The 14688-nt window shown below is 38.5% G+C and overlaps 1 protein-coding gene across 2 annotated transcripts in view; it reads right to left on the bottom strand.

Moving 5' to 3' along the window:
* The window catches only part of Rnf128 (ring finger protein 128), a 109806-nt gene that overhangs the window by 8809 nt on the left and 86309 nt on the right, over positions 1-14688 (bottom strand). For both annotated transcript variants that reach the window (NM_001254761.1, NM_023270.5), the window contains exons 3-4: positions 5450-5521; positions 669-751 (exon numbers count right to left, since the gene is read on the bottom strand). In NM_001254761.1, the coding sequence (NP_001241690.1) occupies positions 669-751; positions 5450-5521 (155 nt within the window). The remainder of the gene's footprint in view (positions 1-668; positions 752-5449; positions 5522-14688) is intronic.

Below are 14688 nucleotides of genomic sequence, written 5' to 3'. Positions count from 1 at the left end.
ATTTTGGAGATTTCATATTGCAGAGCTCTTAAATATACCTCCATTACTCTAGCCTCAAAAAGCTATCTTTAATATTCATAACTTGAAAATGGCTAATGCTACCAGATTTAAGTCTGTTGGTAGTTCCAATGTTACAATATTAAAAGTATCAGTTCCCTACTCTAAAATGCAATCAGCATTCTCCGTAACAGAATGCTATAGTATTGATCAATCAATGTATATAGTATAGTATCAATGCTTAGGCAATGAAATATGCTCCAAGAATCCCATTATTACTTAAGAGGAAACGTGTTAAGAATAACCTTCCAGAGGAGGAACTTTAAAAAAAAATCTAAAGAGCGAAGACTTTAAAATAGGGCACCAAGATGATTCTAGTTTTTCTCAATAGAAATATTAGAATAAATTTGAAATAATCAAGTACTAAACACACACACACACACACACACACACACACACACACACACACACACACACTGCTGACTAGGTTCCTCAGTTTCCTGCAGAGAAAACAAATTGTCGAGAACAAACTGTACCGGATTTTGGTGATACATCAATTTTGAAGCATTCAAAGAGTACCTTTATCCTTAATAGTTCAAAATAGTTTTCCTTTATCATGTTAATTTGCGGGAGATATTATTTTTACTGATATGAAAGAAGATGAAACTTACTTGCAGGTTAGGATGCGCACCAAATCATTTGGCTTATAGAGCTCAATGCACACAGCACAGCTATCTCCATCAGGGCCAATTTCCTATGGATAAAGAGTGAGGTGTGACTCAAACAATAAAAAGTTTCAAAGGCGATTTAAACTTGACACTTTGATGAGGTAAAATAATAAAGTCGACAAAATGGAGAAAGAACAAAAGTAAATCATGCAGTACTAACTTCAGCTTAACTATTGGGGAGCAGGGCGGGGGGAGGGGAAAGGGGGCTTTCAGGATAGCATTTGAAATGTAAATGAAGAAAATACCTAATAAAAATGGGAAAAAAAGCCGTTGGTAAGTTTTATGATGTTCTCTAAAAATGGTATAATTTACATTTAGTACAAGTCAGTCGTTTCGTTTACAGTGCTACTACATGTTATGAGGAACATAAGCAGTGATAATATTCCCACCACAATAAGGTACAGAATTATACCAAGAAACCAATCCATAGCCCCGTAGGAACTCGGGCTTCCTCTCATTCTCAACCTCTGCTCATAACTGATATATGTTCAATTTCTACAGCTTAGACTTTTATAATAATGCCATATACATAGAATCATGTACTAAATCTAGCTTTTGAGGTTCAGATCCTTCACAAGGTCCTTGATATTCATGTATGTTATTGTATGTAGCAGTAGGACTTTCTTACCCTTTTATTACTATATTTTATTCTATGATATGAATATTCTAAGTTTATCTATGGATTTTGATTCCTTCCAGTTTGAACAATTTCTAATAACTACATCTAAGAATTTAATGGGAATATAGGTGTTTCATACCTTTATGGTGAATATCTAGTATGATAAGTGTATTTTTGCAGGGCAGTCATGACCATTTAGTCTTATTACCAGAAGATACATAAGAATTCCAGACAGAGGCTGTATATATTCACCAGGTCTTGACTTTTCCAGTTATTTTCACTTTTAGCCAGGCTAATGAATGTGTACTGGTCTCACGTGTGGTTCTAACTTTGTATTTCTCTAATGACCAATGACATCGAGTATCCTTTTTTATTCTTCTCAGCCATATGTTCCTTTGATGAAATGTCTATTTAGCATACTTATTACATTGCTTAATTTTAAAGAAATATTGTTATTGCTGTGAGCTGGGAATTGAAGCCAGGACTTCTGTAAAAGCAGTAAGTGCCTTTAAACTCTGCACCATCTCCTCAGCCCATGGTTATTCAAAGTAATAAGCACACATAATATTAGGTTTCATTATGTTATTTTTAGTCTCTGTTATTTTTATTTTATGTGTTTGAGTGCCTGAAGGTATGTGGGTATGTCATATGCATACAGTGCCCAAAGGGGCCAGAAGAGGGCGATAGATCCTCTGGGACTGGAGTTACAGATGGTTGTGAGCCACCATGTGGTTGCTGGGAATTGAACTCAGGACCTCTGGAAGAGCAGCCAGTGCTCTTAACCACTGAGCCATCTCTCTACCTCCTCACTGTGGAATTTTACATTTGTTTTGTTATTGATATGTCCTCCCATATGCTCTACCATCTCCCTGACCTCTCTTGTACCGCTATACTCCCCCATAACCTTTCTGCTTTCATACCACATGTTTGCATCTATATTTTTATTTAGTGATTCCTGTTGTTATGGGGTCAAAAGTTCTTTATATTCTAACCATAGTCGTTTAACAAATATGTGGTTTGAAAATATTTTCTCCAAGACTGTACCTTGCGTTTTCTTTCTTTAAAAACTGTCTTTCAAATAACAGAGGATATATTATTATTATTATTATTATTATTATTATTATTATTATTGGTTTGGCTTGTTTGTTTAGTTGATACAGGGTCTCACTCCGTAGCCCTGGCTGTCTGGGAATTTGCTATGTAGAGCAGGTTGGCCTCACATTTAGAGACACCTATGACTCCCGAGTTCTGGGGTTAAAGGGTGTGCTCCACTATGTCCACCAAGAATTGAAATTACCTTTCTTATTATTTTATTATACTTTATATGTATGTAAGTTTTAACTTCTTGTATGTCTGTGCACCGTGTGCATGTCTGGTCCTGCAGAAGCCAGGAGAGTGCATCAGATCTCCTGGAACTGGAATTATAGATGGTTGTGAGCCACCCATACGTATTAGGAATTGAACATGGGGTTCTCTGAAAGAGTATCTGGTGCCTTTGATCCATCTTACCAGCCCCTTTAAACTTTGACAGTCAAATTCCACATTTTCTCTGAGGATTTGTTTTTGGGGTCATACATAAAACCTACTAATATAAAATATTAGTGTATCCTATAAAATGAAGTATTTTTTCTCCAAAGACTTTATCAGCTGTATATTTAGGCCTATAATCTTTTTTTATTTAATTTTTTACACTGTATGGAGAATGGGAGTATTTTTATAATTGACACTGTGATGTCTAGTTTTCTATCAACTTGACATAAGCATCATTTTGGAAGAAGGCATCTCAATTGAGAAAATGTTCCCACCAGCTTGGCCAGTAGTGCACTTTCCTGATTGATGGTTTATATAGGGCGGGCATAGCTCACTGTGGATGGTGTCACCCTGGGCTGGTAGTCCTTGGTCTTATAAGAAAGCAGACTAAGCAAGTAGTCAGTAAGCTCCTCCATGAGTTTCTGCCTCCAGGTTTCTGCCTTGCCTTCCCTTAGTGATGGACTGAGATATAGAACTATAAAGTGACATGGACCCTTTCCTCTACAAAATGCTTCTGGTCATAGTGTTTTAATCAGTTCACTGCACTCTGGTTTTATTATTCATAAAAACAAAATAAACTGGCCAGGCATCTGTTGGTCCATTTCTGGATTCTACTGTGATCATTCATCTATTGGTCTCACACTTCTACACTCTCACAGATATAGTCTTAAAATATTTCTAAAAATTGGAAGGTGTGAATTACTATTTGAAGTTGTTCCTCTTTTAATCCCCCAACCCTATATTTAGACAAGGTCTTTCTATATAGCCCAGGCTGAACTTGAACTTGCAATCCTTCTACATCAGCTTGCTAGGTACTAGAATTGAAGGCGTGTACCAGCACTGTCCCACACAGTCTAGAAATGCAGTCATGTGAGAAATATTAGTGCTTGTGAGCACATTCCAAGAAAACAAGAGTCTTGTGCCCTTAGTTTCTTCAAAACATGGAATTGTTCTTGGAATGTGGCTTCATGCTCCTCCCAGGTGTAGCAGATAGGACTAAGTTTGCTTTAGAGTCTTCAGTATTCCTTGCTGTTCTTATTTAATTAAATGTTCATATGCTTCTATGGAAACTTTGTTTGCCATGTGTGGCTTGTCCTTGTAATTGTCTACCGCTTAAAATCATGAGAACTTTGCTCATGTAGCCATTCTTAATCCTCAGAATATAGATTTTTCTGGTTCTCTGAAGAAACTCAAACTTGTTTACCAGACTCCGTTTTCCAAGCCACCATTTCTAGAGAAGTGATATAGGACATCCAACATCTACAGCTCTTATTCAAAATTATTTTGATTATGCTGATACTTGAGCATCTCCAATATTTTCTCGTGAAAATTTTTGGTGAAAGTGTATCTAAGCCATTGGTTAGTTTAAGATGAACTGACACCTTAACAATGAACTTTTTGATCCCAACACAATACATGCCTCCATTTCTTTAGATTTTTCTTTTCCTTTTTCTAAAGATTTTTATTAATCATTTTATTTGTTTATATTTTAAATGTTATCCCCCTTCCCAGTTTCCCCTCTGCAAACTCCCATCCTATCCCCTTGCTTCTATGAGGGTGCTCTCCCACCCAACCATCCCACTCCCACCTCACCACCCTAGCATTCCTCCACAATGGGGCATCAAGTCTTCACAGAACCAAAGGCCTTCTCCTCCCATTGATGTCCGACTAGGCCATCCTCTGCTACCTATGCAGCTGGAGCCATGAGTTCCTCCATGTGTGCTCTTTGGTTGGCTGAGGTTTTTTTTTTTAAACTTTTTTTTCTCTATATTTACAATTGAACTCAAAGTCTCAAGGATGCAAAGCAAGAGCCCCAGCACTTGGTGCTGTGCAAATTTTAACATGTCAATCTTGTATATATTTTGAATATTTAGAGCCAAGCACCTAATGCTTCCTGTGGTGTTAGAAATGTTAAATCTTTACTCCACTAAGTCATGCCGATTTTTTTTTTGCTGATGTCTTTTCTCATCAATGTCCAAAATAAACTTTCAAACGAAGTCGTCCTGAAGCACTATATTAGTTTTCTATCATTGCCATCACAAATTATGATCCCTTACAAGCTACACAGTAATAGAATGCCTTATTACCTTTTGTGGAGGTCAAGAAGTAACCGAGGTGTTAGCAGCTCTTACTGTGAGCTTCAGGGAACATGCCTGTAATTACTTTTCCTAGCTTTGAAAGAATCCTGGTACTCCCGGTTTCATGGCTTTTTCTTTGAACCACTCAGCCTTTCTTTATTTCCCAGCAATGCTGCTATGTATGGTGGTCAAACCTCCTCCTTCCCCTAGCTTACATGGATTCTGATTATATTTAGGACTTGTCTTAGTAGTCCTGGATGATCTCATTCTCAAACTTTCCATTGCTGCAATTTTGTTCTGCCAGATAATAATATTCACAGGTGCCGGTGATTAGTATGTAAGGTACAGTTGGGGGTCATTGTACAGTCTAATTGCAGTATTGAATAGAATTTTAATACTGAATGAGGTATATAAATGGCAATGAAAAGGCATTTGGACAATTGGCATTTAGTTTGAACAATGGTTTGGTAGTATTGCTTTAAAAGTAAGAAAAGTACCTTGTCTCCTTGTTTCAAGGTGCGCAGCTGAAGCTTTCCAATAGCTTTTTTAGCATCTGCCTTTAACTGCCTCTGTAATAAAAAACAGATTATTACAAGACATATTTTTAAAAGAAGTATGATTTAAAGTAATGACTCAAATATCCATCATTAAAAGTTACTGTCTAAATGAAACTTTAGAGATTAGAATCTGTGGCTGGAGAGATGGCTCAGTTGGTGAGGTGTTTATTATGGAAGCTTTAAGGGTCTAAGTTTGATGCCCAGCACTCAGTAAAAGCAAGGCGTCATACTGTGTGACTCTAATCCAGCATTGAAGAGGCAGAGACAGGATGATTCCTGCACCTTGGTAGCCTAGTTGATTCAGTGAGTTCCAGGTTCAGTGAAAGACTGTATCAGAGAGTAAGGTAGAGAACTATTGAGGAAGACACATGTCTTTGACACCATTGACTTCCATATGAATGTACAGTTGCATGCAGACATAACATGTGTGTGTGTGTGTGTGTGTGAGTGCACAAAGGTTTTTAATTGGAAAGCTTGTATACAATATATTTTGATCATATTCTTTCCTTTCCTCCAATTCCTCTCATATCCTCCCCACCTCCCTAACCCAACTTCATGTTCTCTCTCCCCTCCCCCCTCCCCCATCAAAAGAAAACAAAAACACAAAAGTCACAACAATAAAATAATGTTAGTAAAGAAAAAATATATCAAAACAAAACGTACACAAAACCAAACCAAAAAACATGGAGTCTGTTTTGTTTTAGCTATGTACTCCTGGATATAAGGCCTGCCCTTATGAGTGGTTGATATACCCACTCTATTGGAGGAAACCGAATTTCTCTTTCTCAGTAGGCATCAACAAGAAATAGCTTCTTGGCACACACACACACACACACACACACACACACAAACTAACCATAATACATATTCCCTTTATCAGATATCAAGAATGATCTTCCAAATTACTGAAACATTTTATTTTTTTAAAAATGTAGTCACGGGGCTGGTGAGATGGCTCAGTGGGTAAGAGCACCCGACTGCTCTTCTGAAGGTCCGGAGTTCAAATCCCAGCAACCACATGGTGGCTGACAACCATCTGTAACAAGATCTGACCCCCTCTTCTGGAGTGTCTGAAGACAGCTACAGTGTACTTACATATAATAAATAAATCTTAAAAAAAGATGTAGTCACTTTATCCTGATGACTGCCCCCTCTAACATTCTCCCTCCCATCCCACAGTCCCCACCCTCCCCTTCTCCTCTGAGAGGATGCATGGCCCCTACCCTGGCACATCAAGTCTCTAATGGGGTAGGCACTACTCCCACTGAGGAATGGATTCTACATACAGGTTTAGGGATAGTTGTTCAGGACCCACATGAAGTCTGAGCTGCACATCAGCTACATATGTATGGGAAACATTTTCTCATAGTCCACTGAGTCAATTTTATGCTGCCTATACATTCACAGCTGTGTGGGGCCATCCACTAGATCAGTGTTTTTCAACCTCCCTAATGCTACAACCCTCTAATAATAGTTGCTCATGTTGTGCTGACCCCCCCAACAGTAACATTATTTCATTGCTACTTCATAGCTGCAATTTTGCCACATTTATGAATCCTAATAAAAATAAATATCTGATATGCAACCCCCTGGGGTTGCTAACCACAGGTTGAGAACCACTGCACTGGAATACAGTGTATCTACCAGGGATAAATCCTTAAAGAAAACTGACATTTCATTACAAATACCTATCAACTGTTAATGGTTCCACTAGAGGTGGAGTTTTCCAGCCCATCTTCTTTCTTCTTCGTGCAGGCATGCTGACTCTTTTGCAGGTAATCAGTTGCTGGGAACTTCAGTGCAGTGGTCCAATTATGTACAGAAGATACTGTTTTGCCCCAGGCCTCTGCAACATCTAGCCCTTACAATTTTTTTCCTCCCTCTTCTAAGATATTCCCTGTGCCTTGGGGTTAAGCCCTGTGATATAGATGTCCCATTTATGTCTGAGTATACCAGAGACACTTTGTTCTCTGTACTTTGACCAGTTGTTTCATTGGTAACTCCTGTCCACGGCACAAAGACACTCCTTTGATGAGGACCAAAAATAGCACTGATCAATGGGTATAGACTTATGAATTTAGAAGACAGTTTGATACTATGTCAATTTAGCAAAATACTAGTAATAGCTCCACCCCCTGGGTTCTTGGCCAGATTTATAGTACCAGACATTACTTTCTCATGTAAAATGGACCTTAAATCCCCAAATTACTGAAACTTACTGTGTTTCCCTACTTTTAAAAACAGCATCCCTGGGACCATAATGGCAAAAAACAGTATGCCTCCCTTCCAAATGGATTCAGACGCTATGAATTTTTGAAGCAATTTTCCTATTTTCAAGCTCAAAGGACCTTAAAGTATACTTTCTCCAATTTCTTTTCTGAAATGGGTCTTGTCGAACAAAAGTGCACAGGATTTGAATTCAAATGGACCTAGATTAAAAATCTGATTTTGTCATTGACTAAAGAATAACACTGACAAGCCACCAAAGTATTACACTTACTTTTCTATAAAATGAAGAAAATAACCCCTATATGTTTAATGTTAGAAAAACCTGCTGCTTACAACCAATTTTGTCTAGGAAGGAGGATGGATTCCAAATTGTTTCACTGAGCATGTGTCTAAGATGAGTCTGGATAGTCAACATCAAAGCAAAGCTCTTATAGGGAGTGGACCAAAGACTGAAATAGTCTGCATAATTGAGTCACAAGTCATATTACGAAGCAAATGACCCTGTAAGTTAAGAAAAGATTGCAAAGAATAGAATCATTGGGAGACTGTCTTGCTTTTCTGCAGCTGGAATTGGCTACAGGAATAAAACAAGATATTTGGTCTTAATTTGGTATAATGCAGCAAATAAATCTTTTCTGTTTTTCAGAAAGACATCTATATTTTATTTAAGCATGTCTCAGGTGAATATACTGCATGTGTCAACTGAACTTGCGGTAGCTTACACGTCAAAGTCGATGTGATGTGAACTCAAGGGCATTTCAGCAAGACAGATGATACATGATCATATTCTGAGTTACAATCTTAGTTTTAGTTACAAAAATGAATAAACATAGCAGAACTTCATCAAAAAATTGGTATTGAGAACCAGCGTTCATTATGAGAAAGAAAGAGCTTTCCTGCCCCCATCCCCCACCTCTATGCAGGGTTTGTTCCCCAGAAAGGTTTCCAGCTCACACATATTTCATGGAAATTATATATAATGCAAATAAAATACCTAACATAGTGCCTGACATATCATAGATACTCAATAAAACATTTAGTAAATGGAAATATAAACTAGAGTTTGTAAATGAGTACAACTGGAAACAGGTAACATACCTGTGACTGTTCCAGACAATGATATTTTGAAAGAAAGTAATCCATAGTAGGGGTATGTAAAGAATGTCCCCAGTGCCTAAAGATGTGCCCCATATATCATTTTTGAAAGATATTTGACTGAAAGCTAACAAAATTACTAACCAAACTCCTTTTCTTCTATCACAGGAAGAGCAAAAACCTGGCTCGGATTGCCCCTTGACCAGTAAATACAGATGGGTAGAAACAACTAACACACAGCTGGGCGTGGTGGCACACGCCTTTAATCCCAGCACTCTGGAGGCAGAGGCAGGCAGATTTCTGAGTTCGAGGCAAGCGTGGACTACAGAGTGAGTTCCAGGACAGCCAGGGCTACACAGAGAATCCCTGTCTCAAAAACCAAAAAAGAAAAAAGAAAAGGAAAAGAAATAACTAACGCTGCTGCAAATGAAAGCACAAGTAAAGGCTAGGATAAGAAGAGAGCTCGATCTTTATATTCCTGGAGCCTAGTTCAATAAAACCATGTAGAATTCAACTGTTTTCAGATTGGTCTCTAGTTTCCTGAGCCTATAGGCCGTTAAGCTGTGTTCATTTCACTAGGTGAACAACTAAGATCCACATGCCTGGATGTGGCTCAGATTTGTAAGCCTCAGTACTTTCTTATCACATAGATCAGGAGCTACTGTGACACTGAGGTAAAAAATGCACTGTAAAGGGAGACAGAACCAATGACAGGAAGGCATATATATAGTATACCCAGAGAAATATCTTTGTGATCTGTCTTTAAAACATTTCTCATTGAGGTTTAAGCATCAAGTTCTATAGCCAAGTGGAGAACTGTGCTCATTAGGAAGTGCTATTTCTCTAGCATGTTTATTTGAATAAGTATATATGCACACTGAGATGAGGGAGGGTGATCTGGCTGCAACATCTGTCACTCTATTCGTCACCAAGGTTGACTCAGCTAATTTGGCTGGCTAGGTCGGTGTCCCCTTTCAACCTTACCATGCCATGTGTGCCTCACCCAAAGCATCAGGCTCCGTTGAAGAGGACAACCTTCCCCTAAAGAGGAGGAACATTCTTTTGTCAAGGCTATATGAATAGCTGAACTCCCCTGACAGAGCCTCCAAACAAGCTCTCAAGCTTGCATTTGCTGATTTTTTTCATTCCTAAATGTTCAATTCAATATATTATCAATCCCTGAGTCTCCAATGGCAATGTTTATGTGTTTACTAGTAATGAATGCCACATAATTTTCCTTCATTGCGGATATGAATGTAATACAAATTAATTTGAGGTTTGGGCTCAAAGGCAAATATGCCATATATGCCATATATGAATCTATTCCTAAGGGGGGAAAAGAGCTGTTACTAATATCAAGCTAAAAATAGGTGATGGGGTAAAATTCTCTCTCTCTCTCTCTCTTTCTCTCTCTCTCTCTCTCTCTCTCTCTCTCACACACACACACACACACACACACACACACACACACACACGCGCGCGCGCGCGCGCGCACGCGCCTAATTGCAAGAAACTTGCCCCAGAAAAGGGGAATGCTAGAAGGTTGGGATGGTATTAAAGGGGTGAGGTAGGAGTGGGTGGGTGGGTGGGGAAGTACTCTCTTAGATGTGAAAGGGAGGGGTGAGGGTGGGGCTCATGGACTGGGAAGGAGACAACAGTTGAAATGTAAATACATAAAATAATTAATAAAAATGAAACTTGATTATAGAATATCTGGAAAGACCTACAACCTTTAAAGATAGCATGTGGGTTCAAGTGGCAATTTGTAATTTATTCCATAAAAAAATGAGTACTTTGTGTAGTTCTCAGACCTCACTAGAGAATTTGCTTTGTGTACTGGACAGTGGTGAGCAAAAAATAAATGTCAGCAGAGTGCTCAGCAACAAATGGGACAACTATGTGACACCTATCAAAGCTCAGGGACCTCTCTCAGAAGATACCATAAGAAGCTTATCAAAGTCTGAGGTCAGGGATGGCCAGCACAAAATGTCTTCTGGGCATGAGATAACCACTGACGTAGGAACGCATAGCAGCTGTGGCTGCTTGCGCAAGAGCAAACTAGTCAGCATTCCTGCATGGAGGAAGGCCTGAAAGAAAGCCCCCAAGCCTAGTTAGCTATTTATAGTTGATGGGTACTGGGGAAGGAGAGTCAGTGTTTTACTAAGGGTGTGGCTCCTCATAGATGACCCATGCTCTAGTGCAGTGCCTCTCAACCTTCCTAATGCTGTGATCCTTTAATAGAGTCCCTCTTGTGATGGTGACCCCTAAGCATACAATTATTTGCTTTGCTACTTCAAAACCACGGTTTTGCTACTGGTATGAATCTTAATGTAAGTATCTCTTTTTTTTTTCCCCCAATGGTTGTAAGCGATCTCGACCCACAGGTTGAGAATCGTTCTAGTGGCTAGTCCTACACCCATGGTATATACATAATATGTAATATATAATTAATATTATATATATGCAGCACAAATTGGAGTCAGTGGGTGAGAGAGAAAGAGAGAAAGGGAGAAAGAGAGAGAGAGAGAGAGAGAGAGAGAGAGAGAGAGAGAGAGAGAGAGAGAGTAGGGATGTTGGGATGTTGGGATGCAATTCCGGAGAGGCTTGTAGGGTGAATATCTTTAAAATAGGTTGTATGAAATTCCCAAAGGATTAATAAGAATAGGTTTAAAAGAGAACTCTAGGTCCTACAAGTGTGTTATTTCTTTATTTTTCTCCCTCTAAACTGCTAGTACCTAGGGCCTGGGTCTTAATTGTTTTTAAAAACTCCCATAGTGGCTACTCACTGCTCTGAGAATATTTAATTTAAAATATGAATACTTTCATGGTTTCTCAAATAAGGCATTTCTCAGTTTTAGTTATCAAAAGCCTCTTTTCCAGTACATCTGCGGAAAGTAATTTGTAAAGAGCATTTACTGGGCCCCGACTACCTATCAGGCTCATGCCTAAGCTTTTTACCTGTGTCATCACGTATAATCATTAACTAACATGTGAAGTAGGTATTTTAATATCCAGGTTTTATAGTCAAGTCAAGTGCGTTCTGAAGCTTGACTAAAGTCCAGGCAGGTGGCAAGGCTGATTCAGTTCCAGCCCAGCTTGTATCTGACTTTAAAGCCTGTGATCTCTCCACAGCTGCACACTGCCTCCACTGTGTGCTAGTGAAGAAACCTTTAAAAGGCTTTGCATTCCTTACGGAGAAGATAAAGGAGAAAAAAAAACTAGGGAGGGAACCCTCAAAGTCAGCTATTACTCAGTCTTAAAATTGTTTCTAAATTGGCTATACGTTGTGATTTGAGAAACATTTTAAATAGATGTATTATACTAACAACCTCTCCTCTCCTCAATGTTAAATCATATCTGGTTTAAGAATATTTGACAATCGAGTTGAGAATTGAAGAAAGAGACAATCTGTGTGTGTCTGTGTGTCTATGTATGTGTGTGTGTCTCTGTATGTGTGTCTGTGTGTCTCTGTCTCTCTCCTGTGTGTGTGTGTGTGTGTCTATGTATGTGTGTCTCTGTGTGTCTGTGTGTCTCTGTCTCTCTCTTGTGTGTGTGTGTCTGTGTGTGTCTATGTATGTGTGTCTGTGTGTCTCTGTCTCTCTCTTGTGTGTCTGTGTGTCTGTGTGTCTATGTATGTGTGTGTGTCTGTGTGTGTCTATGTATGAGTGTCTGTGTGTGTCTGTGTGTCTCTGTCTCTCTCTTGTGTGTGTCTGTGTGTGTCTATGTATGTGTGTCTGTCTGTCTGTCTGTCTGTCTCTCTCTCTCTCACCAATTTTCTTAATAGAAGCTTAATGCCACTCCTCAAGCCAATCAAAAGCTTTGACAGTGCCATGCCAGTAATGGAAGCTATCAGCTACACGGTTTTAGGTTATTGTTGCTGTTTTTGATTCTAAGATTTTTCAAGGTGGCTGGGAGGAGGGAGCTGGAAATAAAGTCAGACCAATTCTCATTATTTATTATAATTTTCAATTTTAAAATTGAGGTGAACATAAGCTGTTCTATTTAGTTCACCTGTATAGTCATACCACATTACATAGAACATATGTCAGCCTGCCAATTTACCTGCCTGGGATTTGACCACCGGGCATTTAACAGTCAGTGTAACTGAACTATACATGAACAACTAATAGAGTTAGACTAATTACTTAATGGGGCAAGAGTACACAAAAACCAAAAAGGGGGGGGGATAATGCAAAGAAACTAGATTTTTCTGCATATGAGTCATTGCCTTTTTAAAAAACAAACATTTCATTAAAAGCTAAAAATATAGGACATTGTCCAAGAATGAAGAAAAAAATCATAAGCTTGACTCAGAGTTGGTAAAAAATGATGTGTAAATGTGTATGAAAATATATAGTAAAGGGATTCTTTCCCTAGGATGCCTATCTGTGAGCAAATGCAGTGTGTGTGCTATGTGGTAGTTTCAGTGTGTGAAATCAAAGGCACTGAGAAGGACGTTTTCAAAGAAAAGCTATGCACAATTCCTGAATAAAACAGTTCCTACAATATGAAAGAGTTTTCTTTCATTAGAAAAAAATTAAGAAGCAACTTTTTAAAAATGTTCCTTATCAGAAAGGCTATGCCAGCGATTAAAGCAGTTCAGATATATCTAAAAGGCCTGGAGGAAGGCAGAGGTAAAGAAGAATATAAATCATTCCCAGAAAGATGGCCACCATTAGCAGTCTAAGGAACTTTATATACTGTAAGGAAGAATTGTGAAGAAAGGAAAATTGGTCAGTGGAGATGTTATAAACTAAGATTATGGCCTTTTCAAACAAATATAATCAGCACCTTTAGAAATCGTTGTGTGATTGTAAATTTGCACTTCTAAATCAACTCTAGTCCCTAACTAACATTTCCCTTTCTCACAGCCCTGGAAGCTGCTGTCTTGCTCTCTGCTTCTATGAGATTAACTTTTTTACAAAGCTAAGAAAATCATGGAATTCTGCTACTCAAAAATCTTTTACTTGAAATTTGCTAGGAGAGCAGTTCTTAAAATGGATGTTCCTAAACACACGCAGGGTTAACTCTATGTGGTGAAGGAGAGACTCAATACATTGGCTCGGGCAGTCATTTCACAATGCACAGCATATCAAGCCACTACAGTGAACATTTTGGATACAAGTTTATTTGCCAATTATGCAGCATAAAGTTGGGTAAAGACTTAGTGATATCATCTGGGTATGGTTATACCCAGCTGTAGCCCCAACCAGTGTGGAAAACTGAAATGGAAGGATTGCTTGTATCAAAAGTTCATCACCACCTCAGGTTAATTGTTATGGTTTGAGACGTAAATGTTTTCAAAAGCTCATTTTCTAAAGGTGTTGTTGCCAGCCTGGGGCACTACTACAGATTCATCAAACCTTTCAGAAGTGGGTCTAAAACGTATTGGTGGTGTATCCTTGAAGAGGATGTTGAGATCCCATCCTTTCCGGTCTTCATTTGTGTTCATAACCACAACAGGGTTAGTAATTACACTACATAGCTACGTGGTCTACTATGATGCTTTCGCCAGCCTAGAGGGACTGGACTAAATGATTGTGGACTGAAATCTCAACACCATGAGCCATCATCAACTTTACCTACTTTAATTTTTCTCAAGTATTTTGTTACACTGGCAAAATTGAACCAAACCAAACAAAAACATACCAGCAGCAGTAAAACCCAATCTCCAGAAAAAAAAAAGCCAGTAAAATTAGAGTACATGAATATATTAAATTCTGTGACTCATTATTTGAGTTCCCTTTCAATCTATGTGAAAGTCAGAAGATTATAAATATAGATCTCATTTAGACAAGTATTTGTTTAACTTCCTCCATGTAAGAGCCAACATTCTCATGGCTTTGTAAAAGATC

This window comes from Mus musculus, chromosome X, assembly GCF_000001635.26.
Source record: "Mus musculus strain C57BL/6J chromosome X, GRCm38.p6 C57BL/6J".
Taxonomy (NCBI): Eukaryota; Metazoa; Chordata; class Mammalia; order Rodentia; family Muridae; genus Mus; species Mus musculus.
The sequence above is the reverse complement of the archived record's forward strand: the minus strand, read 5'-3'. Positions and strand labels throughout refer to the sequence as shown.